This window comes from Ascaphus truei, chromosome 8, assembly GCF_040206685.1.
Source record: "Ascaphus truei isolate aAscTru1 chromosome 8, aAscTru1.hap1, whole genome shotgun sequence".
NCBI classification, from domain to species: domain Eukaryota; kingdom Metazoa; phylum Chordata; class Amphibia; order Anura; family Ascaphidae; genus Ascaphus; species Ascaphus truei.
Window position 1 is genome coordinate 23,473,114 of NC_134490.1, and position 26,619 is coordinate 23,499,732.

The window sequence follows — 26,619 nt, forward strand, 5'->3', positions numbered from 1 at the left end:
GGCAACGTGACGCCATTTGACCTCACGGTGCCATGAGGAGGGATACTGACAGTAAGAGATCACGCAGGAGGAGGTAAGAGAGTTACAGAAGCCCCGCACTCTCCCCCGACAATCAGTTTAATTGTTGTGGGGAAGAGCGCGGGGCCTCTAACTGCGGGACTTGGTGCAGTGGCACCGATAGCACTGACATCAAGCCGGCCCTAATCCCTACTTATATAGCCCATTGTACTCTGAGTGCATATCACCAAATAGGTATCCTTGTGTTTGTTTTAATTGCCTGGAAAATAGAGCGTAACTGACACTGTGCCGTCAGCTGGGAGTAGTCAGATATATGATAGGGTCAACATCAAAAATGAATCCTGACGGTCCCTGTGCTCAAATCACCTGGTGAGTGTCCAGCTATACAGGAATTTTTGGGTAAAGGGAGTCCCTATTTGAAGTTCCTGTGTTGTAGTAGTACAGTATTAGGTGAAGCGGTGTATCCCGTGCAGCTAGGAGCACCCGTTCGGCTGCCTGTAGGATGGACGGTCGCTGACATTGTGACATCATCACAGAGTGCACCATTTTGCATCAACACTGGCAATAATTACACTTAACACTAATACATTAATAATGAATCATTTTTATCATGTTTATCTTTATTTATTTTTTTACATTTGCCAAAAGTGCTTCACAGAAACGACATTCTCAGAAATGTTGACCGTCAAAGACAGGAATCAATGAGCATTGGGGGTTCTTGCCAAAAATGGTATGTAATTGGAATCGTAATGATTTTTACCAGTGAGACTCGAATGAAATCTCTGAGACCATGATGCTAAAAAGCGAACATGTCGAACAATGTAAGGTTATGAATATATATGTATATCTATTTATTATTTTTTTTAGAGCATTTCTTCTTTTATCAGCACATTTGACAGGATTGGCAGCTATTATAAATGTAATGTTTATTGACACATTTCAAAAGTCATATTTTTTATTTAATTGTAGCCGTCACATCATAGCGAGTGAATTACAAGCTTCAGAAGTGTTATCCTTCCTCTTCACTTGGTAGCTGCAAGAAGTAGTGTTGAATACAGCTTCACATGCATCGGGTTCTGCCAGGTAAGGCATACTACTGCTAGAAATAAATACAAATTTATGATGGGAAATATAGTACTTTATTTACTAGACCGTTGTCATTTTTGTCCATGGTAATTAATGCTATTGAACTAGTAATAATATTGTTATTATAAATAGGGTGACCAGATGTCCCGGTTTAGCTGGGACAGTTCCGGGTTTTCGGGCTCTGTCTCGACTTTTTCAGGCTCTGTCCCGCTTTCTGTCCCGCTGGCGTGCGCCGACTGCGCATGCGCAAAGAGTGCTTCCCGGCTGCTCTTGCAGGTGCGCGACGGGCAGGCTCCGATCGTGCATGCGCAGCTGGAAAATGCTGATTGCGCATATGCACGAGCAGCCGGGAAGCACTGTTTGCGCATGCGCAGTCGGAAAATGCCGATCGCGCATATGCACGAGCAGCCGGAAAGTGCCGATTGCACATGCGTAAGATTAGTCCCGTTTTTTCCCGGGTCTTAATCTGGTCACCCTAATTATAAAGCACCGTTATTTCTGTAGTCCTGTACATAGAATTTATTAGACACAAATCCCTGCCCCATCAAAATTAGACCCCTATTAATTATGCTGTGAAGACATCATCCCCATGCTGGAAAAGTTATTGGCTCCATTCATTTGAATGCCGGTACAGGTAGTCCTCGTAATCCAACGTTTCACTTTACAATGAATGGCATATCCAACGCTTTACAATGCAAACCTATGGGCCGGTTTTCAATGACTGAATGCGTTATCCAACGCTCACCGCCACTGATAACATGGGACTCACTTTACTTCCAGAACGGATTCCGGTGGATAATCGAGGACTGCCAGCATCTTCTCATGCAAGATGTCTTCACAGCATATTAAATAAGAACCTTAGAATCTAAACAATTCAATGCCCGAGGTATAGAAAGATCAAGTGACTTGTCCTGGGTCACAGGAAAATAATACAGGGATTCAAACTGGATTCACACACTACAACGTTTTATTTTACACCACTTCGTGATTTAGTAGTCATGGGCCACAGCATTGATAACAAACCAGATATAATGTATAAATCCACTCAATAGAAAAATCAGGGAGGGTGCGAGGTATTAAAAGACCGGTGCAGAAAAACACATTGGTGGTTGAGTTGTCAATCACTGCTCTCCTTCCCAACATTTGTGCCCCACAATGCATTGCATAGCACAGAACTGACTGGCAGCGTTAGCATGTTTCTTCTGCACGCACAGGTTTCCATGCGCTGGGCTTACTGGTGAACCTTAATGGTATTTTTCAAGCACTGGTTGAAGGAATATGGTTGGTGGTTGTCTTTGAATACCAGTTAAGTGCAAAGATAACTCATCTGCAGGGTTCACACACAGCTTCCGTAAATGTTTCATTTGCAATCAAATTTAATATTAACATCATAATGAGAGAAAATAAATAGCTACATTTCAGGCCAGTATTTATTCTACCTACTTTGAACAACACGATATTCCACTTTTATCACATTCGCAGTCCATGCAAGCGTCTGATTTCCATGTTGAGTTGAAAGCGTGCATCTCTCCATCAGTATCCACACAGCCTACAATGAAAGTATGTAAGACCAGTGATAAAAGTTTAATTGAAAATGGATATACCGTGTTTATAAAAAATAAAAAATAAATAAAAAAACACTCAAAGGGACTTGCAAATTAAATAACATTGCTAATGCAAAACCATTAAAAAATGTTATACAAGTCAACCTGATAAAAATAATTAAGAATCCGTAATTACATATGCAGAAAGATTGCACATTTAATTTGTATTTTTTGGGGGGTGAGGGAGGGGGGCAGATTAGTGCATATATATATATATACACACACACACACACAGTGGTTGACAAATCACCAAAAAATCTACTCGCCACACAAAAAAATCTACTCGCCACCTAGTACCAAACGTGTGCTGCTTGGGCCAATATTTACTCGCCCGGGGGTTAAATCCACTCGCCCGGGGCGAGCAAATGTATAGGTTTGTCGAACACTGTATATATTTATATATATATATATATATATAAACAAAACAAAAAGAAGCACCAATTCCGTATAATAATATATAATGGTAAGAATTTATTGAATGACCAGAGGAGTCATATAGACCAATGTTAGATAGGTGTGATTAAAAAGCAGTCAAAAAAACAAGTAATTGCAGTGTGCAGCAATGCGTGAGTGACATGCAGAGGGTATAATACAGCAAGGTGACCAAGAAATTGTGAAGGAGGAAGATGAACAGTGAAGCTGGTAATGGATTAATAGCAGTAAATATGGCTGCTGACGGCCCAGTGGATTGAAATAGTCACCAGTAGGAGAGTGTTCCTTCTCAATGGTATTCCGGTGTACTCTTCTCAGACCTGATGGAGCACGGAGTTTGGCTCCTCTACCTGCGGTCTGGTTCCAAATAGGGCAATGACGTTTCCAGATGGTAAAAATACCAATTCCCTCTTGCGGCACACGGAGATGAACTGCGCGCCAAAACCTCGTGTAGAGGCAAACACTTGCTGTTTGTCAAACCTCGCTGTGGCGCCGAGTAAGAGTTTGCAACAAGCGCCTCTATCTCCAGATGCAGAGCGGTGATCTGTTCCTGGAGCTCCTCGCAGACTGTAACCACTTCTCTGCGTACAGTAGCTGCGTCACTCCGTGTCTACGTAACGACGTTCCAACACGTTTCGTCACGTCCCATCCTCGAGAAAGTCACTTTCAGTGACGAAACGCGTTGGAACGTTGTTACGTGGACACGCAGTGACGCAGCTACGTGGTTTTCAGGATATCCCTGCTTCAGCACAGGTGGCTCAATCAGCCAGTGTCAGATTTCCCATTAGGCCCGGTCCTAAGGCAGCAAAATTTTGGGGCTGCAAAAATGAAGGCCCAATATAATTTTGCCGTGCTCTCGGGCCTATCAGATCTAATGCAAAGCTACTTGCCTGTGTTGGCCGTCTCCTTTTCTGCTGCCCTCCTGCTCCTTTGAAATCCAGGCGTCAAATAATGCTGCGGACACCCCCACCGTGATGTCACATGAAGTCTCATTGCCATGGCAACGTGACATCAAATTACATCATGACATCGTGTTTCCATGGCTGCACAACGCCGTACGCAGTACGCCGTCACGTTGGTGGTGTTGCGGTCTAATTTGACGCCGGGATTCCAAAGGAGCAGGAGGGTGGCAGAAAGGTGGCGGAAGACACAGGCAAATGCCTAGGGGCGGAAAATTTGGAAATCCGCCGCTCATGGCGGCCAGAAACATTTTGAGGCACTTGCCTGTGTCTGCCGCCCTGCTAACCCTTCAGAATCCAGCGTCAAATTACGCCGCGGACATCAGCAACATGACATCGCATGGCATCGTGTTACCACGGTAGCGCAACAGCACGACGCCACGGTTTCCATGGCGACAAGAGACCGTGTGACATGTGCGGCATCATTTGATGCTCGATGTTGAAGGAGAAGCAGGGCGGCAGAACAGAGGCGGCAGGAAAAGGTAAGTAAGTTAATTTCTATTAGGTCCGATAGGCCGAGAGCGCGGCAAATGCAAATGAGGGCGGACATTTTTGCCGCCCCAAAAATGTTGCTGCCTTAGGCCCGGGCCTAAAGGGAAATCTGACACCGAGTACAACAGTCTTTTATTCGTGTCTTACCTTACATACAGTCTTTTATTCGTGTCTTACCTTACATACAGTCTTTTATACGTGTCTTACCTTATATACAGTCTTTTATTCGTGTCTTACCTTACATACAGTCTTTTATACGTGTCTTACCTTACATACAGTCTTTTATACGTGTCTTACCTTACATACAGTCTTTTATACGTGTCTTACCTTACATACAGTCTTTTATACGTGTCTTACCTTACATACAGTCTTTTATTCGTGTCTTACCTTACGTACAGTCTTTTATACGTGTCTTACCTTACATACAGTCTTTTATTCGTGTCTTACCTTACGTACAGTCTTTTATTCGTGTCTTACCTTACATACAGTCTTTTATTCGTGTCTTACCTTACGTACAGTCTTTTATACGTGTCTTACCTTACATACAGTCTTTTATACGTGTCTTACCTTACATACAGTCTTTTATACGTGTCTTACCTTACATACAGTCTTTTATACGTGTCTTACCTTACATACAGTCTTTTATACGTGTCTTACCTTACATACAGTCTTTTATACGTGTCTTACCTTACATACAGTCTTTTATACGTGTCTTACCTTACATACAGTCTTTTATACGTGTCTTACCTTACATACAGTCTTTTATTCGTGTCTTACCTTACATACAGTCTTTTATTCGTGTCTTACCTTACATACAGTCTTTTATTCGTGTCTTACCTTACGTACAGTCTTTTATACGTGTCTTACCTTACATACAGTCTTTTATACGTGTCTTACCTTACATACAGTCTTTTATACGTGTCTTACCTTACATACAGTCTTTTATTCGTGTCTTACCTTACATACAGTCTTTTATACGTGTCTTACCTTACATACAGTCTTTTATACGTGTCTTACCTTACATACAGTCTTTTATACGTGTCTTACCTTACATACAGTCTTTTATTCGTGTCTTACCTTACGTACAGTCTTTTATACGTGTCTTACCTTACATACAGTCTTTTATACGTGTCTTACCTTACATACAGTCTTTTATACGTGTCTTAACTTACATACAGTCTTTTATTCGTGTCTTACCTTACATACAGTCTTTTATACGTGTCTTACCTTACATACAGTCTTTTATACGTGTCTTACCTTACATACAGTCTTTTATACGTGTCTTACCTTACATACAGTCTTTTATACGTGTCTTACCTTACATACAGTCTTTTATACGTGTCTTACCTTACATACAGTCTTTTATACGTGTCTTACCTTACATACAGTCTTTTATTCGTGTCTTACCTTACATACAGTCTTTTATTCGTGTCTTACCTTACGTACAGTCTTTTATACGTGTCTTACCTTACATACAGTCTTTTATACGTGTCTTACCTTACGTACAGTCTTTTATTCGTGTCTTACCTTACATACAGTCTTTTATACGTGTCTTACCTTACGTACAGTCTTTTATTCGTGTCTTACCTTACGTACAGTCTTTTATACGTGTCTTACCTTACATACAGTCTTTTATACGTGTCTTACCTTACATACAGTCTTTTATTCGTGTCTTACCTTACATACAGTCTTTTATACGTGTCTTACCTTACATACAGTCTTTTATTCGTGTCTTACCTTACATACAGTCTTTTATACGTGTCTTACCTTACATACAGTCTTTTATTCGTGTCTTACCTTACATACAGTCTTTTATTCGTGTCTTACCTTACATACAGTCTTTTATACGTGTCTTACCTTACATACAGTCTTTTATTCGTGTCTTACCTTACATACAGTCTTTTATTCGTGTCTTACCTTACATACAGTCTTTTATTCGTGTCTTACCTTACATACAGTCTTTTATACGTGTCTTACCTTACATACAGTCTTTTATTCGTGTCTTACCTTACGTACAGTCTTTTATTCGTGTCTTACCTTACGTACAGTCTTTTATACGTGTCTTACCTTACATACAGTCTTTTATACGTGTCTTACCTTACATACAGTCTTTTATACGTGTCTTACCTTACATACAGTCTTTTATTCGTGTCTTACCTTACATACAGTCTTTTATTCGTGTCTTACCTTACATACAGTCTTTTAACCTGTAACTAGGTTGTACGTTGCTAAATTACCTAATCGACTCTGAGAAAAATAGTTTTACTCTCTTTTCAATTCCCTCTTCCTGAAGATTTGCTGCTTGAAAGAATGCAGCAGAAAACCCAAATACTGCAGTGATCTGAGCTGCAGTAGAAAAACTAAAATAATTCCGTAGAGACCACTTTTACATCTCACATGCACTGACCTTGGCCCCTTGCAGACACACTTACATAACACCCTCCTATTGTCTCTGTTAATTCTCCCTACTAATTCTCCCTACAATCTTAGATTGTAAGCTCTGTGGGGCAGCGACTTCCTTTCCTAATGTTACTCTCATGTCTGAAGCGCTTATTCCCACTATGTGTTATATTATTATGTTACGTGTATTTCTGCTGAAAAGCGCTGTGTACATGGATGGCCCCATATAAATAAAGAAATACATACATACATACATTTTTAAATATCCTCCACCACCAATAAAAATCAGCGGAAGTATTTATAATAAAAAAAAACTAAAAATGGAGTAGTGCACCCTGATAAACTCTTGTATCAACTTGCAAATTGTTAATCCATACTATTTTCTTTGTTGTTTTGTGCAATTATTCTGATAGCATTTGCCAAACAAATAAATGGGAAGGGCAGTAAGGGCCTTACTCGTTATACACCAAAGGGGCTGTTCCGGACGTTTATGTCCGATAATGGAACCAAACTCCTACCTCGTGGATATACAGTGGAATACCCCTATGTATCAGATAAGATTACAATTACACAGAAGCCAGTGGAAATAAAAAGATTAATTATTTCACAGTAAACAGGTAAATCTTTCACTTTACAGGGGACTGGAGTTGTATCTAATGCAGAGAGGGGCGTACACTGTATTTAGATTAACTTAGATTGTAAGCTCTTTGGGGCAGGTGCTCCTTTTTCCTAATGTTACTTTTATGTCTCAAGCGCGTATTTCCATTATGTGTTATGTTATTATGTCCTGTGTATTACTGCTGTGAAGCGCTATGTACATAAATGGCACTACATAAATAAAGCAATACATTGATTAACTACACCTGCTGAAGCATACAAAATGGGAAAAATAAGATGCTATAATTTACCTATGATATAATGGCGTTTCTGCTTTTTGGTATCAAATAACTCTATCTTGTCGTTACATACCTACGTACCTTTGCTGCTCTGCTTTATACTTCTCATTCACTGATGTATACTACTATCTCCAATCCACACCTCAATAGTAAGTTTTTTAGGGTAAGTGTCCTCTTCTATCTGTATATCTAGTTTTGTTTTGACTATTATTTTTTATCACAATTCCACTAAATAGTACTAGTAGTTCCTTTTAATATTCCGCATAGTGCTGTGTACACTATATAATAAAATTAATAAGAAAAATGTCCGTAATTGGCATAGAGGGGATATTAAAAATAAAACTTTCCATTTCAAGTGCTACCAAACACAAGTTTATTTATCACTAGCTGAGAGACCCGGCGTTGCCCGGGATGTAAATCCGTAATAGGTAGTATTATTTATAAATGGTGGAACAATAGGTGAGTATTTGTTGTAAAGGTTGGATAATAATGTTGAAAAGAGAGATGGAATAAAATGTAATACGATGTTGTATAAAACTGGTTTATTGTAAACACACCACAGTACAATGTATATTTTGGTGACATAAGTGATGTGAAAATGTGAGGCGTGTGTCCTGCTAGGGTGTGAGCGTGTGTGAGGCGGCGGGTGGGTGTTCAGTACGGGTGGCGCGTGGGTAGTGAGTGCTGGCTGTGGGTCGGGGTCCTGCTAGGGTGTGAGGCGGCGGGTGTGTGGCGAGTGCGGGTGACAGCTGGTCAGTGATATTGTTGCGTAGGGGCAGGATGCGACAGGTGTGTGTCGAGTGTGTGGGGTAGGTGAGAGGCGGCGGGTGTTTGTCGAGTGTGGCAGGTCTGTTTAGTGCGTGCGGCGGCTGTGTGGCGCGGGGATGTGAGCGGTGGGCGGGTGAAAGGCAGAAGTGCGGGTGGGAGAAAGGCAGAGGCGGGAGGGCGGACGAAAGGAGTTGAAGGAGGGGAGGGGAGGTCGGAGGGGTGGTGGAGGGTGGTGAGGGGAGGTGAAGGGGGGCGGAGGGGAGGTGAGGATGGGTGGTGGGGGATGGTGAGGTGAAGGGGGGGCGGAGGGGAGGTGAAGGGGGGGCGGAGCGGAGGTGAAGGGGGGGCGGAGGGGAGGTGAAGGGGGAGAGGTGAAGGGGGGGTGACGGGAGGTGGAGGGGGTTGCCGGGAGGTGAAGGGAGGGGGGGGGGTGACAGGAGGTGAAGGGAGGGGGGGTGACAGGAGGGGGGTGACAGGAGGCGAAGGGGGGGTGGTGACAGGAGGTGAAGGGAGGAAGGGAAGGGGGAGGTGGAGGAGAGGAAGGGGGAAGAGGGAGGTGGGGGAGGAGGGAGGTGGGGGAAAGGGTGAAGGGGGGGAGGGGTGAAGGGGGAAAGGGGGTAAAGGTGGGGGAGGGGAAAAGGGGGGAAAGGTGGGGGAGGAGGGAAAGAGGGGGGAAGGGGGGAAAGAGGGGTGGAGGGGGGAAGGGGGTGGAGGGGGGGAAGAGGGGAGAGGGGGGATGGGGAAAGGTGGATGTGGAGGAGGGGAAGTGAGGAGGGTAAGGGGGGAGGTGAGGAGAGTAAGGGGGGAGGTGAGGAGGGGAAGGGGGGAGGTGAGGAGGGGAAGGGGGGAGGTGGAGGAGGGGAAGGGGGGGGGGCGGAGGTGGGGAAGGGGGGAGATGGAGGAGGGGAAGGGGGGAGATGGAGGAGGGGAAGGGGTGGGAAGAGGGGGGAAGTGGTGGGAAGAGGGGGGAGGTGGTGGGAAGGGGGGAAGAGGGGGGAGGTGGTGGGAAGGGGGGAAGAGGGGGGAGGTGGTGGGAAGGGGGGAGGAGGGGGGAGGTGGTGGGAAGGGGGGAGGAGGGGGGAGGTGGTGGGAAGGGGGGAGGTGGTGGGAAGGGGGGAGGGGGGAGGAGGGGGGAGGTGGGAAGGGGGGGGAGGTGGGAAGGGGGGGGGAGGAGGGGGGAGGTGGGAAGGGGGGGGAGGTGGTGGGAAGGGGGGGAGGTGGTGGGAAGGGGGGGGAGGTGGTGGGAAGGTGGGAAGGGGGGGGAGGTGGTGGGAAGGTGGGAAGGGGGGGGGGCGGTGGAAAGGGGGGGGAGGTGGTGGGAGAGGAGGGTAAGGGGGGAGGTGGAGGAGGGGGGAGGTGGAGGAGGGGGGAGATGGAGGAGGGGAAGGGGGGAGATGGAGGTGGGAAGGGGGGGGAGGTGGTGGGAAGGTGGGAAGGGGGGGGGGGCGGTGGAAAGGGGGGGGAGGTGGTGGGAGTGGTGGGAAGAGGGGGGAGGTGGTGGGAAGGGGGGAAGAGGGGGGAGGTGGTGGGAAGGGGGGAAGAGGGGGGAGGTGGTGGGAAGGGGGGAAGAGGGTGGAGGTGGTGGGAAGGGGGGAAGAGGGGGGAGGTGGTGGGAAGGGGGGAGGAGGGGGGAGGTAGTGGGAAGGGGGGAGGAGGGGGGAGGTGGTGGGATTGGGGGGAGGGGGGAAGGGGGGAGGTGGGAAGGGGGGGAGGTGGTGGGAAGGGGGGGGGGGAGGTGGTGGGAAGGGGGGGGGCGGTGGAAAGGGGGGGAGGTGGTGGGAAGGTGGGAAGGGGGGGAGGTGGTGGGAGGTTGTAAGGGGGAGTGAAGGGGTGAAGGGGGGGTGGAGGGGAGGTGAAGGGGGGGGTGGAGGGGAGGTGAAGGGGGGGGGTGGAGGGGAAGGGGGGAGATGGAGGAGGGGAAGTGGTGGGAAGAGGGGGGAGGTGGTGGGAAGGGGGGAAGAGGGGGGAGGTGGTGGGAAGGGGGGAAGAGGGGGGAGGTGGTGGGAAGGGGGGAAGAGGGGGGAGGTGGTGGGAAGGGGGGAGGAGGGGGGAGGTGGTGGGAAGGGGGGAGGAGGGGGGAGGTGGTGGGATTGGGGGGAAGGAGGGGGGAAGGGGGGAGGTGGGAAGGGGGGGAGGTGGTGGGAAGTTGGGGGGAGGTGGTGGGAAGGGGGGGGGCGGTGGAAAGGGGGGGAGGTGGTGGGAAGGGGGGGAGGTGGTGGGAGGTTGTAAGGGGGGAGTGAAGGGGTGAAGGGGGGGTGGAGGGGAGGTGAAGGGGGGGGTGGAGGGGAGGTGAAGGGGGGGGTGGAGGGGAGGTGAAGGGGGGGGTGGAGGGGAGGTGAAGGGGGGGGTGGAGGGGAGGTGGTGGGAAGGGGGGTGGAGGGGGGAGGTGGGAAGGGGGGGGAGGTGGTGGGAAGGGGGTGGGAAGGTGGGAAGGGGGGGGTGGGAAGGTGGGGGAGGTGGTGGGAAGGTGGGAAGGGGGGGGGCGGTGGAAAGGGGGGGGAGGTGGTGGGAAGAGGTGCGAAGGGGGGGAGGTGGTGGGAGGTTGTAAGGGGGAGTGAAGGGGGGGTGGAGGGGAGGTGAAGGGGGGGGTGGAGGGGAGGTGAAGGGGGGGGTGGAGGGGAGGTGAAGGGGGGGGGGTGGAGGGGAGGTGAAGGGGGGGGTGGAGGGGAGGTGAAGGGGGGGGGGGTGGAGGGGAGGTGAAGGGGAGGGGATGTGGAAGGGAGGGGAAGTGTAGTGAGGGGAAGTGTAGTGAGGGGAAGTGTAGTGAGGGGTGGGTGAGGGGAGGTGGAGGGGGGTGGAGGGGATGTGGAAGGGAGGGGAAGTGTAGTGAGGGGTGGGTGAGGGGAGGTGAAGGCCGCTCACTCACCCGTCCGGCAGCTCCCACGTGGATCTGAGGCGGGAGGCAGCGTGTTGTGGCCGCTCCCCCGCTGACTGTAGCGGCGCCGGGGGGGTGGGGGTGGAGGGGAAGTGATCACTCCGCTCCCCCGCTGAGTGTAGCGGCGCCGGGGGGGGGTGGAGGGGAAGTGAGTGAGGGGAGGTGATCACTCCGCTCCCCCGCTGAGTGTAGCGGCGCCGGGGGGGGTGGAGGGGAAGTGAGTGAGGAGAGGTGATCACTCCGCTCCCCCGCTGAGTGTAGCGGCGCCGGGGGGGGGTGGAGGGGAAGTGAGTGAGGGGAGGTGATCACTCCGCTCCCCCGCTGAGTGTAGCGGCGCCGGGTGGGGGGGTGGAGGGGAAGTGAGTGGGGGGAGGTGAAGGGGGGTGAGGGGACGTGAAGACCGCTCACTCACCCGTCCGGCAGCTCCCTCACCCGTCCGGCAGCTCCCTCACCCGTCCGGCAGCTCCCTCACCCGTCCGGCAGCTCCCACGTGGAGGGGGGGGGGGGTGAAAGCGCGGGAAACAGGGAGAGGCGGAGGGAGAGGCGGAGCCTCCGAGACCGGTGGGGAAGAGAGCGGGAGATGTGCTGCTAACACTGTGAGCCCCGCTAATGTATGTAACACCGTGTGTGTGGGGGGGTTGTGTGTGTTTAGTGATGTGTGTGTGTGTGTGTGTGTGTGTGTGTGTGTGTGTGTGTGTGTGTGTGTGTGTGTGTGTAGTGATGTGTGTATAGTGATGTGTGTGTGTGTATAGTGATGTGTGTGTGTGTGTGTGTGTGTGTGTGTGTTTTTTGTTTTTTTGGACCTTTGGCCCTTCACTCCGCCTCAGGCCAATGAGAGGTGTGGGGGGCGGGCCAAGGGGGTGGTGTGAGTGTGTGAGCCCAATGACAGGTGTGCGGGGGCGGGCGGCCCAAGGGACCAATGAGATTGCCGCTAGGGACACCGGACATCCAGGCAGGCAAACATACAGTGCTTTCACTAATATAGTATAAGATACATTTCTAGTCTCTGCAGTAAGTTCTTTCTCTCCATACTGTTGCTATCATTTGATTCAATAAGTGATGACCATTTAGGCTGAGTCCCCTGTGCCGCTGAGTGCGCTGACCGCACGGTGCTTGGCGAGGTTGCTTCCGGCTATTTAAATTTTTATGTCCCCGCTCACACGGAGCGCGCACGCATGGATGCTCACCCACACTTGGTGCTTGCGTAAACAAAAAAATCTGACTTTAAACTGCGCTCAGCTTGCCTGCAAAGCCCCCCGCGCACGCTTGTGAATTAGCGCGGACACACGTCGCTCATGCTTGGAGAGTTGGTGACGTCACTGCTCTCCAAGCATGAGTGCGGTCAGCGGCACAGGGGACTCAGCCTTAAAGTTTACAGGGCAGAGCAGTGCCGGATTACACACTAGGCACATGCGTAGGGCCCCGCAAGGTTAGGGGGCCCCCAGTAGGTTGCGTTGTGCCGGTGCTGCAGCCCCCCTGCTCCCCATGCAGCAGCCTGGTAGTCTCTGTCTGCCATACTCTCCCTCCTCCTCCAAGGTAAGATGTGTGTAAGAGAGAAAGAGGGGTGTCTCTTATCTTCTCCGGAAGCGGGCGTGTTGCGTTCTCATGGCGATCCGGCGTCACATAATCCCATGACACTGCAGGAGGAGGGCCGTCTTGAAGAAGGGCCCCCAAAGTCTTGGTGCCTAGGGGCCCCAGAGGGTCTTAATCCGCCACTGGGGCTGATGTAATGTAAAACAGATTTAACATATCCTAATCTTACCCTCATATCCACTGCCCGGTCTCATCCTTCTCATTTCTGCATTGTAACACGACGTATTGCATAATGTCACTAAGAAATAAAACACCAAAGCCAGTGTAGCAAGCACAAGATGACTCCGGTAAGACTGAAAAGAGAAACATTGAAATTAAGCAGGATAATGTTGTTGTTTTATAGCAATTATTTCTGTAGGTCTAGGTATCAACAAACCAAAGGTGTTTTCTGACACTCAGGAAAGGGAACAAGTGATGAATAGAGAATTAGAATTTGATGCCATCACATAGGACTATGGTTATTATTCAGAAAGCTCCGAAGAGCCAATGACACCGTTATTGGTAGAAAAGCGCCATTGGTTTTCGGAGTTTATTTAATAAAGGCCTATGTTCCTGTGTGCAAGTTCTCTCATTTCTATTCACATTCCCTCAATCACATGCTTGCACACACATGGTAAAATAGCTTCAACAAGCCTTGACACTTCAGCATTAATATAATGGCAAAATTGTCTGTTTTTTTCCCCTTGATACATACTGTACACCACATGGTAATTCCACAATGTGAAGCCACATATTCTGGCAACTGAGTTATTTAGAAATGATTCCTCCCTGTAAGTGATCATGAGGTACAATATAGTAATGCTGGCGAGAGTTCTTCAACCTCAGGCCACAACTACAAGATGAGTGATATTATTATAGAATGTGAGGGATAATATTCAATGTTATTTATGGAACCAAGACAAGTGAGATACATTTGAAATATTTAAATAAGAGCACTATTGGAACAATGGTTGTTACAATAAATGATGAGCTTGATTGGCCACGTTCCAGTTTATCCTGGGGATATTTATTCTGGGGTTTTGTTTTATGGAGATTGTGTATTGTATCTAGATGATATATAAATGGATTGAAGAGGTCCTCTGTCACTTTCGGAGTGCCTCAGTGTTCTGCCAATGGACATAATAATGTTTATGGCTTATAGACAAAATGTACAGCCTCTCTTGTACTAAGGAGGTAAACATCTCTCAGGTTAAAAAAAAATTTCAACGCTCAACTGTTACAAGGTGGAAATGCAATGTTAAGCTATTGATTAGAGCAGGGAAGGGCAAAGTACGTCCCGTGGGCCTGATGGTTGACTGCGGCCGGCCACAGGTTGGGACCCACTACCTGGCCCCTTCCAGTGGTGTGAGCGGCGGAGGCAGCTTAAGAGTAGGGAGAAGCGGGACCCAAATTCCGTAATCACGGCCTGAGTTGGCTCTCGCCAGGCTGGTGCCTCCTCTGCCGCTGCCTCCACCGCCCACACTACAGTTAGGGCCTGAAAGAGAAGAGTGAAAGAGAGAGTTATGGGGCAGAAGAGTGAGAGAGGGGGGGGGGGGAGAGTGAGAGGGGGGGAAGAGAGAGTTGGGGAGAGGGGAGAACAGAGAGGGGGAGAAGAATGAAAGGGGGGGGTCGAACGAGGGTGGGGAGAATATAGGTGGGAGAAGAGTTAAAGGGGGAAGAAGAGAGAGAGGCGGGGAGAAGAGTGAAAGGGTGGAGAAGAGAGAGGCGGGGAGAAAAGAGGGGGGTAAGGGAGGGGAGAGAATGGGGAGAGGGGTGTGGAAGATAGGGGGAGAAGAGTGAGAGAGTGTGGAAGAAGTGAGAGGGGGGGGGGGACACAAACTTAATGTTTATTCTAGCCTGTGAAGCTTACTAAAGCTTGTCAAGTGGCCCTCTAGCCAAAATAATTGACCACCCCTGGATTAGAGAGAGATGATCATAGACATTTAATAAATAGGATTGAAAGAGATTCATTGCTAAAGTTAGAGCAGGTGGCAAGCTGATTCTGTGCCAAAGGTGTGTACCGAAGTCATCAAGAGAGTAGTGTACTTGTAGGAAACTTCTATAAATAAACCAGCTTTAATTAAGGAAAGGTTGCAATAAAGGGACCTTCCCAAACATAATTTCAACAGTATTACTGTGACAGAGTGAAGTCAACTCCTATCAGTTACGCCTGGGAGACATATGTCTGAGTGCTTCATCCAGCACTCATAAGGGTTAACTCAGGTGGAAGTTAGGTAATCAGGATGTAAGCTGACACCTGATAGCCAGGAAGGGTAGAAAAGGATCTTGTGACTGGCAGTAGCTGGCTCTCTCAGACCAGAGCACATGGATATATGTGCTGCTAGCCAGACGGATACATCAAACTACTTATTGCAACCAAAGTAAGATTTGTTTCATTTGTTTTCATGACTGCTTAAAAGACTCTTACGGTTTGGTTATGGTTTAGCCAGCCAGCCTGCTAGATAGGCCTGCTGTGTTAGTCAGTTTCTCCCAATGTGGAGCAGGATTTGCTTTGTTTAAAGGGACAGTGTACCCGCATGTTATGTTGCTGTGGAGAAATAAAGCCACTGAACGTTTTCATTTACCCTGAAACTACACGTCTGGACTGTTCCCTGACCTCGGCTACAGGCCGTCCTGCCACAATTACTAACATTTACTAGTCATTATTAATCCCTTAAAGGTGCATGAAGTGAGTTTCCCTGCTAAAGTAACCCTGATTGAAGATACGTTCCTATCAGGTCCTTCTTCAGCACCGGTGGCTCACTGAATCACTGATTGAGCCACCAGTGCTGAAACAGGGATATCCTGAAAACCTGTCCTGTTGATGGCCCTTGAGGACTGGAGTTGGCCACTCCTGGTCTAACACAAATAAGGCTGCGCTTAAAGTGCCGGCGACGCGACAAATGCATTGTCGCCATCGCGTGCGCTTATAGTGCACGACAGCGATGAAGCAACAGTGCTACCAGAAATCTGGTAGTCACTGTTATTTGATTTTTTCGGCGACAGTCTCCCCTTGCGGCCAATCGTGAGCTTCTCCGTGCCTCTGCCCTCCCCTTTTGTGACATCACCTTAAACTCAATTGCAACTTTTGATAATGGCGACGGGTGACGTCATCGGTCGTGTCGCCGGCACTATAAGCACGGCCTAAGAGACCGATAGGATCAATATTTTCTTCCTATATGGCTGATTGTTCTAACCTTTAACTTACCACAGACAATTTATTTTTAGTGACAGAGTGACAAGTGAACTTTTCAAACACTATTTAGCAACATAAAGCAAAGAGAGAGAGGGCAATCGCATAGAAAGGAGGAGATTGCACTATTGATACAAATCTCATTTTATTTTTTATAATGTGGTTGTCTTCAGGATTCCTGTCAATAACTGAGATACAGGAGCCCAAATGTAATGAACAATATCACAGTTTTGCACTGAGGATTTCACTTTGCAACTCCTCTGACTCTGAAAATGCGGCAACAATGACACCACGGAATAAGCTTGCCCACTTCCAGCCAGCTACTTCTGAGAACGGAGACTCCAAAAAGTCAGTGAAAGCCATTGCCAAAGATCAATGCCTTCCAAATCTCCATACACCAACAAAGTAGCCACTACTGCCAGGAAACACTGCACAGTTGAATATTACTTTATGGGGTTATTCAATAAACTGTAAGTGCCGATCAAGACCTACCACACAGAAATTCCCATTGACTTGATTGGAAGTTTCCGTGCAGGTAGTGCCTGACCAGCACTTTATGCCCTTAGATCAGCGGTGTGCAACTCCTGTCCTCAAGCTCCCTCAACAGTTCAGGTTTTCAGGATATTCCAGCTTCAGCACAGGTGACTCAATCAGTTCCTGCTTCAGCACAGGTGGCTCAATCAGAGGCTCAGTCTTTGACTGAGCCTCTGATTGAGCCACCTGTGCTGAAGCTGTGATATCCTGAAAACCTTACCTGTTGAGGGGCGGGGGGGGGGGACTTGAGGACTGCAGTTGAGCACCCCTACGTTAGATTACGAAGGGAATAAGATGGGCACCCCAAAGGGTTAGCTCTTTATATTTATAATATTTCTAAAACCATTGGCAAGTGTTACTTTTACTATGTAAAAAGGTAGTTGTGAACTCAGTAGAAATGGAATATACCCGTTACAATTTATATCATTCATTCAAATCAAGCAAGTAGTTTAAAAGACTTTGACCATCTAGAAATAAGAAGTAATACACTTACCATTGGTGAGTTCGTTTTCCTCCAGAAGGATGATGTTATATAGTTATAAGATTATTATATTTGGGAAAACCTGTATTCTGTAGCACCTGAATGAGCAAGCAGAACGAATGCTCATATTAAAGATGATAGTTAGCTGTATGGAGTGAAGCAATTATAAAGCTTCCCGGAACAAAAATAGAAAGGAGTGGCTACACAATGTATCATACTGTATGTACTATTAGACCTTACCACACACCTTAGAAGAAAACTGGAGGGTGTCAATTAGTAAAATACTCTGTTGCGTGGATTTTATTTAGAAGTGCTAGAAGAAATAACCTGCTTGAATTTTGTATACTGTGTGCTCATTTGGATGTCATTTCCCAGAATCGCTGGCTGCAGTGGAAGCACTAAGCACTAAGAGATAATGGGGAAAAGCAGAGTTGCAGACCTGCCTGGGACATGTGAATGTGCGCACAAGTGATATGTATATTTACCGTATATATTGTTCAAAAGACAAGAGACGATTGTGTTTGTTCTTTGACATTTATTTTCTGTTGCTTAAGTTTGTGCCATCACCACACTCATGCAACCTGTAATTTCTGTTCCTTAATCTCGTCATGAAGAGTCATGGGACACCAACTCATTCTTAGGTCAGAAACATTATTTTTAAGCTTTTAATTCCCACTGACCTTATTGCGCTTGAATTGAGGGTTTAAGGAGGCATAATCATGGGAACACAAACAGATAGCCAGGTTATGTCTTTGATAGGAAGGGGGTTGACATGCAACCAGTGACGTACTCCAGATGTAAAGATAATTAAAACTGTCTTAATCTCTTCTTGTCCGCTAAAGAGTATTCTATGACAGATGTAAAAATGTTTATTACTAAATACTACTTTTCTTCACTAACCAACACTCATCAGTAACCCACGCTGCCTGTTCTCTGTCTTTGACTCTTTCCTGAGAGCCAGGGCCGGCTCGTTGTAGGGACATGTGTGGGGCAGCATGGGTCTGCTACGTCAAATGGCGTTGCCAAGACAATGTGACATCACGTGACATCGCGGCGCGATGCGACTTCACATTCTCATGGCAACGCGGCACCATTTGACGTCATAGAGCCATGATGACGGGACTCTACAGAAGAAGATGCCGCCGGAGAAGGTAAGAGTTACAGAGACCCAGTGCGCTGTCCCCCGGCAATCAGTTTACAGGCCTCTGTAAGCGCGGGGCTCAGTGCACAGGCACCAATGGCACCGCCATAAAGCCGGCCCTGAGACCACCATCTGTTACCTATTTTTCTTCTTCCATTTCACCTCAGGACTTTGCTGGTTATTTTAAGAGTCCTAGGGTGGATTCCATTCATTAAGGCATCCTGTCTGTATCCTCATATTGTGCAACTCTTCCTAACTCTCCTTCCTCCTTGCTTTACTCTTTTCCCTATGACACAGAGGAGGAAGTGTCTCAGTTGTTCTCCTCCTGTCTATGAGGATTGGCAAAATCCTTTCTGGGTTTTCACATTCCAGTTCGGGATTTTGCTCTCGCTTGCCCTCTGTGGCTGGATCATCCATTTTTGTTCCTGGCAACTTCCTTTAAAAGGACAGCCCTGCTAGCAGGAAGTTGCCGAGCAAAATTCCAGTTTCTTGCTGTGTTCATGCAACGCGTTTATGCTTTTTGTCTCTCACGTTACCAGACCTGGCTCACGTACCTCGACTACCCTTGACTTCAGCCCGCCCTGACCATTGCAAGTACCTTGACTAACCTTTGATTTCAGCCTGCCTCGACCACTACATCCACACCGATTACGCAACTCTGCTGCCAGCCCTGACCTTCGGATTACGACTCACTACTCTATCAGGACTCTGTCCCTCAGCTCAGGTCGGTTCTTTCCCGTTCCTATCTCAGCCCTGCGGGTCCATTTCCTGCTTGAGACCAGCATCGTTACACTGTCCATCTATCACTTTCCCTCTTGACCCTATTCCCTCCCGTCGCCTCAAACCTCTTACTTTCACTCTAATACTTACTCACACATATTTTCAACTGGTCCCTCAGCTCTGGTACCAGTTCCACCTCCTTCAAGCATGCAACAGTTATAACTCAAAAACAGCAAGCTTGACTGTCCATAACTATTGCCCTGTCTCCCTCCTGCCTTTTACCTCTAAACTTTTTCAACGCCTTATATTCTCTCGCTTACTCCATTTTCTCACCTCCTATTCTCTCCTAGATACTCTACAATATGGCTTCTGCATTGTTCACTCCACTAAAACAGGTCTCACCAAAATAACAAATGACCTCCATGCTGCCGAAGACCAAGGTCGTTACACTTTGCTTACATTTACTTAACCTCTCTACAGCTTTTGATACTGTGAACCGGTATAAGACATTTTTCTGCCACCCCTCCACCACCACCACCACTGTTTTGCCGCCGGACCTTTAGCCACCTGCCGTTTCACTGCCAAGGTAACCCCCTAACCTTACTCCTTACTCTAAATAGCTTAACCTTAACTATTACACTAACCATCTAACCTTACCCTAAAAACTTAACTCCTTATCCTAAAACCCCTAAAGTTATCCTCTAATGCTAATCACTTACTTTACGGGCAAAATGGCCGGTGGATGACTCTCCTTGGCGGCTGAATAGTGGATTGGGTGTGACAAAAGGCCCCATTCTGCTGAGGACCACAGTCTTCTCTTTCACATTCTCCATACTGTTGGTATCCGTAACAGAACTCTATCCTGGATTTACTCTTACCTCTCCCATCGACTCAAAATTAACATGTCAAAGATGGAGCTCCCCGTGACGCGTCCTGTGATGTGCCCCGCACTAAGATCATGCATAAGCGCCGTGCATCACCTACCAGGATCAGGCTTCGGCCCCGCCCCGCGATGCGGTCCTTGACGTCGCAGTGGACATTCCTAGCACTGATAGGACTACACGCCGGCGCCGCACTAACACAGGCACACAAGGGGTTAGTACCATCAGCTACTCCACACCTGTGATACACCCCGGACAGCCTATGTCTAATGACTCATTACCCACAGCCTTGTGCCGCTCTCTCATTGACTATCTGATCCTTATATGCTCAGCCTTGTCTCAAGCAAATTGGCTGAGCATAAACCTTGTTTATGTTACATAGTGCTTGCCTCAAGCATCCTGCTGCCCTGCTGTTGCTCTGTGCTTTCTGTCTCGCTCTCTTGTAATTTTGACCTCAGCTTACAGTATACCTGGACCGCCGTCTTCTCTGTCCCTTGACCTCAGCTTGCATTTGGACTCCCACCTTCTCTACCTCTGGACCCTGGCTACGCAAAACGACCATACGACTTCTCCAATCCTAGACCACGGCGAGTATCATGACCATTCTGACCTCTCCTACCCTGACTCGGCTTGACGACCTTCACTCTGCACTCCCGACGCGGTTGTAGTTTGGTGTTTACCAATATCCCCACCTCAGCCTCGCGGTCCCGTCCTGTTTGTTGTGAGCTCTCGTTACAGTATGCTCAGCCCCATAAATATGGACCCCGCTGAGGTGGGTCGAGTTTTGAACGCGCACGCCAACATGTTTGACAAACTGGAGAAATACCTGCCGCAAAATGACCAACGTATGGGGTTACTCCAACGCTCTGTGCTAGCTATCTCCGACCAGACCCAACGTGACCCCTCTCACTCTATCTCCTCAGCGGCGCCCGTCCCAGGACCCATTCCTGTGACCACAGCTTCCGAACCACAACTACCTACTCCCAACCGCGATGGCGATGACCTTCTTGGTTGTTGCGGTTTTTTGAACCAGTGTTCTATTCAGTTTGAACGGATGCCATCCCGCTTTCTGTCCCAGCGCCCTATGGTGGCATACATTGTAACCTTGCTAATGGATGATGCTTTGGCTTGGGCTTCGCCCATCTGAGAGCAAAATCTTAAGGACGAACTTGCGGCACAGGAGCACCCCACGGATATGGAAGAGCTTGTCCCCCTATGCATCCGGATGGATCAACGGCTATTGGAGAGGAGAACCGAGGAAGTCCGGCGCAAGCAATGTACGCAGCCTCTCCACAGTCAATACACAGTATTTTAAAGCACAGTAAACAGTGTAGACATTACATTCAATGCACATCTTAAAGATTATTTATACATTAGAAATATGGCAATTATCTCCAGAAAATAAAAGAAATTAACATACATTAAGATTATATAAAAAGACAAGTATCAAGAAGAGAATAGAAGATAGGTTTAATATACTGTTATACGGGAGCACTATTAAATGGACTAATAAACTGTACTTCCCCCATAATCCTAATCTACACAACTCCAATAAATGACATTACTCGATGCAGAAGGGAATATGAATGTCAGCTAAAACAGGAACATTGGCTATTTCTCTTTTCATTGTTCTGGTGATGCCGTAATCATTTCTATTATGGCGATTCAATCTTTCATAGGCTATGTTCATTGGAGGATGACACATGGTAGTTCACATTTTCTTACATCCACAATAGTGACACAACTCAAGGAACATTATGAGTCAAAATTCAAACACAGTCCCCTGTTCCGTCAACATGTCATCAGGGAACCCATAAAGTTGGATGACAGTTTTCCAGAAAATTTCAGCAGTGACCAAACAGGCTAGCAGATAGTTCCCTTAACTGTGATGCTACTGGAAATTTCATATAGTGATTCTCATTATAAGAGCATAGGTCATCCCTGATGACTAGTTTCCTGCATCAGATGACCCAGGCATACGATCCCTTAACGGCTTTTGGATATGTATAGGACAACACAGCAGCCTGCACTACATAGTCAAAGCATGGGACACAGAAGCAACTTAACTAAATAGTGGACCCACCACATAAATGACATGCAGTCAGCAATTCCTGCGTAATCAAATTAATATTATTTAAAACCGCACGGTCTGATTATTGAGCGTTATTCCCAAGCTTGGTTTGAGACAAGCGTGGTTAAAAACTTGGCAGTCCTAGAGCCCTTCCATATTAGTAGGCATTGAGGTGGTCAGTGGTCTATCAGCAACAGCCCCTCAGATTATTGGGTGGTTAGCCTTGTGCTGCTTCTGGTTGAATGTTTTGTACAGGGCAAGGCTGCTTTGTCTCGCTTTCAGTTTTCCCTATGGCCCAGATCCAGGGTCTAAGCTTTAGCATGCCTTTACTCTTAATAATATGCAGTGGTGGTTTTCAAAATTTGCCGACCCTTTGTACTTGCCTATGCCGGCCGCCTCCTCTCTGCAGCTCTCCTGCTCCTTTGGAATCCCAGTGTCACAGCGGCGCATTGCTATGGAAACACAACGTCATGACGTAATTTGACGCCGCAATGTTGCGTTGCCATGGCAACGAGACGCCGTGTGACGTCACATTGGGGACGTCCGCAGCGTCATTTGACACTGGGATTCCAAAGGTGCAGGAGGTAGAGAGGAGGCGGCCAGCAAAGGCAAGAACCTTCCCATTAGGTCCGATATGCCAGAGAACGCGGCAAAATTATATTGGGGCAGAAATTTTTGCGGCCCCCAAATTTTGCCGCATAAAGCCCAGGCCTAATGGAAAATCTGACACTGCTCATATGAATGGGCGCTAAGGCGTGCTAAATCTAAGCACCCTTTTGGGGATCTGGGCCTAAGTATCTGACTGTGTGTCTTGAGGAATTAGAGGCCTAAATCTTCCAGTTTCTGTATAATGTTATTTTCTCATAGCTGTGAGGGATCTGCATTTACTCTCGTTTCATTGCTGAATAAGGGTGTTCATGTCATTCATCCCTCTGGGCACACCGAAACTGTTTAATGAACTTCCTGACATCTAATGGACACACCTGTTGGGAGTCTGTTTTCATAGTAACATGATTAATTGTTGATTGTTGTGGAAGTCCAGTACAACTAATTACTTAGGGATTGCCACCCACGCTCACCCTCACACCTGTCTATTCTTTCATACACCCTATTAGGGTATTAGAAAGTGCTACAGGGTTATGCACAGGTAAAACAAGTCAGAAAGAGCTAGCACTAACATACATATACTGTAGATGTTCATAACTAATGGGAAGAAATGACAGAGTCAATGTTAAAGTTTTTTATTTTAATTATTAATGCTATTCAATTATTATCCCTCTCTGGTTGGTTTCACTACGCTCAGATATAGGTTATTACAGGGTGACCCTGCATTAACTGCTATTGACCTGAATGACCATTGAACTGAGGAGATCACATGGAATAATACAATGTTAACATAGGTCTGTAATGCAGGTGTAGCTCAGTTATTCACCTCATACCTCAAAATGCAAATGTGAAACAGTTTAGCTGAAACAATATTAAAATCCCCTTTCCTCGGCTTTTAGGAAGTCCTTATCGTTTTAATAAAGGGTTCCCTTTTTTTATTCACAATTTCAAATGGGGTACAAAACAAGACCAGTACAGATGGGGAATGTATTACATAAAAGTGATCACTGTAGTTATGGCATTTTAAACATACTCATATGGCAACCATAAATAATAACTTTAATCGTAAAACACAAAAATTCAAATAATACAAAAAAAAAAGAGAAGAGGGGAGAGTGGAGGGGGAAGTGGTCACCATTGCCTGCACTATGGACAGAAGTCCGGGATGGGTGCGGCCGTGCTCAGGAAGCCAGTGTCAAGTGCTAATAAAGGGATTCTTAAAGTGGGCCGGCTTAATGGCGGTGTCAATGGTGCCACTGCACCGAGCCCCGCGCTTACAGAGGCCCCGCGCTCTTCCCCACAACAATTAAACTGATTGTCGGGGGGAGAGCGTGGGGCCTCTGTAAGTATCTTTTTCCTGGTTCGGCGGGATCTTCCGACATCTCGCCTCCTAGAGCGTCCCGGCATGGCACGTTACGTCAAATTGTGTTACGTTGCCTTGTGCCGCATTGCCATGACAACGTGATACCGTATGGCGTCATAACGTCACGTGACTCCACAACGTCATAACACCGCAACATCTGAGGAGGACATGCTGTGCTGGACCAGGTAAGACGCCCCGCAAAAGCCCCTGCACTGAGCCCCACAAAACTATATAAGCCGGCTCTGCTTAAATCCAATGTGCTCTGAGTTTTGGCAATGGTTCAAATCACTTGTAAAATCACATATAAAATATGATTCACTTGTGTGTCATTTATTTGATTGTTTGTCAAGAAAAACGTATACACCCCGCCCCTCGCTGCCTCACATGCTGTTTCCCTGCACTCGGCCTCTCTCCCTGCACTCTGCCTGCCCCTATGCTCTCCCCCCACTTCCTCCCTCGCCATGCTCTCTGCCCACCCCCTCACACTGTCACCATGCTCTGTGCCCTGCCCCCTCACACCGTCACCATGCTCTCTGCCCTGCCCCCTCGCTCCCTCACCATGCTCTCTGCCCGCCCCCTCAAGCCGTCACCATGCTCTCTGCCTGCCCCCTCACACCCTCATCATGCTCTCTGCCCGCCCCCTCACACCATCACCATGCTCTCTGCCCTCCCCTTCACTCCCTCACTATGCTCTCTGCCCACCCCCTCACACCGTCACCATGCTCTCTGCCCGCCCCCTCACACCATCACCATGCTCTCTGCCCTCCCCTTCACTCCCTCACCATGCTTTCTGCCCACCCCCTCACACCGTCACCATGCTCTCTGCCCACCCCCTCACGCCGTCACCATGCTCTCTGCCCTCCCCCTACTCCCTCACCATGCTCTCTGCCATCCCCCTCACACCCTCACCATGCTCTCTGCCCTCCCCCTCACACCCTCACCATGCTCTCTGTCCTCCCCCTCACACCCTCACCATGCTCTCTGCCCTCCCCCTCACACCCTCACCATGCTCTCTGCCTTCCCCCTCACTCCCTCACCAGGCTCTCTGCCGACCCCCTCACCATGCTCTCTGCCGACCCCCTCACACCCTCACCATGCTCTCTCCCCGTCCCCTCCTTTCCTCACCATGCTCTCTCCCCACACCCTCCCTCACCCTCCCCATGCTCTCTCCCCACACCCTCCCCATGCTCTCTCTCTGACCCTAACCAGTCGGGGCCCTGGTGCAGCTGAACTGGCTGCACATATGGTAGTTCCACCAGTGCTACCAGCAGCACCTTCTCTGATAAGTATCTCTGGAACCAGGGGCCCCCCAGAGCTGAAATGAACACGGTTTAGCTCCCAAGACCCTGGCTTCCTACATATGTAACAAAAAAAAGTGGGGTAAAAAAAACGAACTTGGGGAACTGCTCCTTTAGTGATGAATCAAGAGCCATGCTATGGTAAATGTCCAGTGATTTGGTACAGTCCGTAGGATTCCAGTTGTTCTTGATTAATATAAAAATCAGAATATCTGTTAGGCTTTCCTGTTATATCAGAAAATACCTATATGATTCCATATGTCACACAAATCCCATCCCTTTGCTTCGTGTACTTATTATAAATGAGGTTACATAGTTCACTTGGACACACAATGAGTTCACGTTGCATTCCAAATGATAAAGCAGCTCATATAATTGCTAAGTATGTGAATGTCTTTACCGGGCGTAAGCAAATCGGAGGAATAGTAGAATGCAAGTGATTGCGAAGTAGATGGGACAGGCGATCTATTTCAGAGAACGTGGGATACGTTTTGAGTGGGTATGGAATGCAATTAGCATAAAGTAAAAAGACATTAGGCAATAGCCTTGTTCATTTTACTCCAATCCTCCCATTCAGTTCAAAGCCGTTCAAATAAGCGGAAGTGAAGCACATTGCTGGCAATGCATTAACTTCCCACTATTAAATAGAAAGTGAAACCTAAGGTGCTGATTCACGTGATAACTCGATTTTAAGAAAAACGCTGAAAACTAGCGTGTCCTTAGCTTGCTCTGAAAATGTAACCAGAGAATGTATCCCTTTGTTTTGTTTTTAATGTACTTTAATTAAGCTTTATGGGGAATTAGTATGAAGGCAAAGTGGCGCAATACTGGGGCAAAAAACTGCACTATATGTAATAAAGAACACAATCCTGTTGATTTCAATGGGAATTTTTTGCTTTAATAATGTACATATGGTGCATTTTTGTTTGCCCTAGAATTGCACCACTTTTGCCTTGATATATATCCAGGGTTGCCACCTTCTGTTGAGTGCTAACCCGGAGAGACTTTTTCCAATTCAATTTCATCTCACCTTTCCTCCTCATCTCAGTCCCTCAACAATGCCTACCTGGCTTCGGTGGAGGAGGACCGCGGGAGTGGAGCAGAGACCGGCGGCAGGAGAAGATGATGGCGGCCCGCCACAGCGGCGCAGGGTGACAGAGGAGATGGACGGTGGGAACGAAGCAGGGTAGCAGAGGAGGACGGCCCGGGGAGGAGCCGCGGTGTAGCAG

At 47.7% G+C, this 26,619-nt stretch overlaps 1 protein-coding gene across 2 annotated transcripts; it reads right to left on the reverse strand.

Moving 5' to 3' along the window:
- Positions 1-927: 927 nt before the first annotated feature.
- LOC142501228 (beta-microseminoprotein A1-like) lies at positions 928-26,619 on the reverse strand. 2 transcript variants are annotated; one of them, XM_075610817.1, is made up of 5 exons: positions 26,457-26,619; positions 17,323-17,408; positions 13,293-13,416; positions 2,548-2,653; positions 928-1,117 (listed from the first exon to the last, which is right to left on the reverse strand). In XM_075610817.1, the coding sequence occupies exons 2-5, from the start codon at positions 17,323-17,325 to the stop codon at positions 991-993; spliced, it is 360 nt and encodes a 119-aa protein (XP_075466932.1). In that variant the 5' UTR covers positions 17,326-17,408; positions 26,457-26,619; the 3' UTR covers positions 928-990. The 2 variants fall into 2 exon arrangements, with proteins under 2 accessions (XP_075466932.1, XP_075466931.1); XM_075610816.1 differs by lacking the exon at positions 26,457-26,619 and having other exon boundaries at positions 17,323-17,475.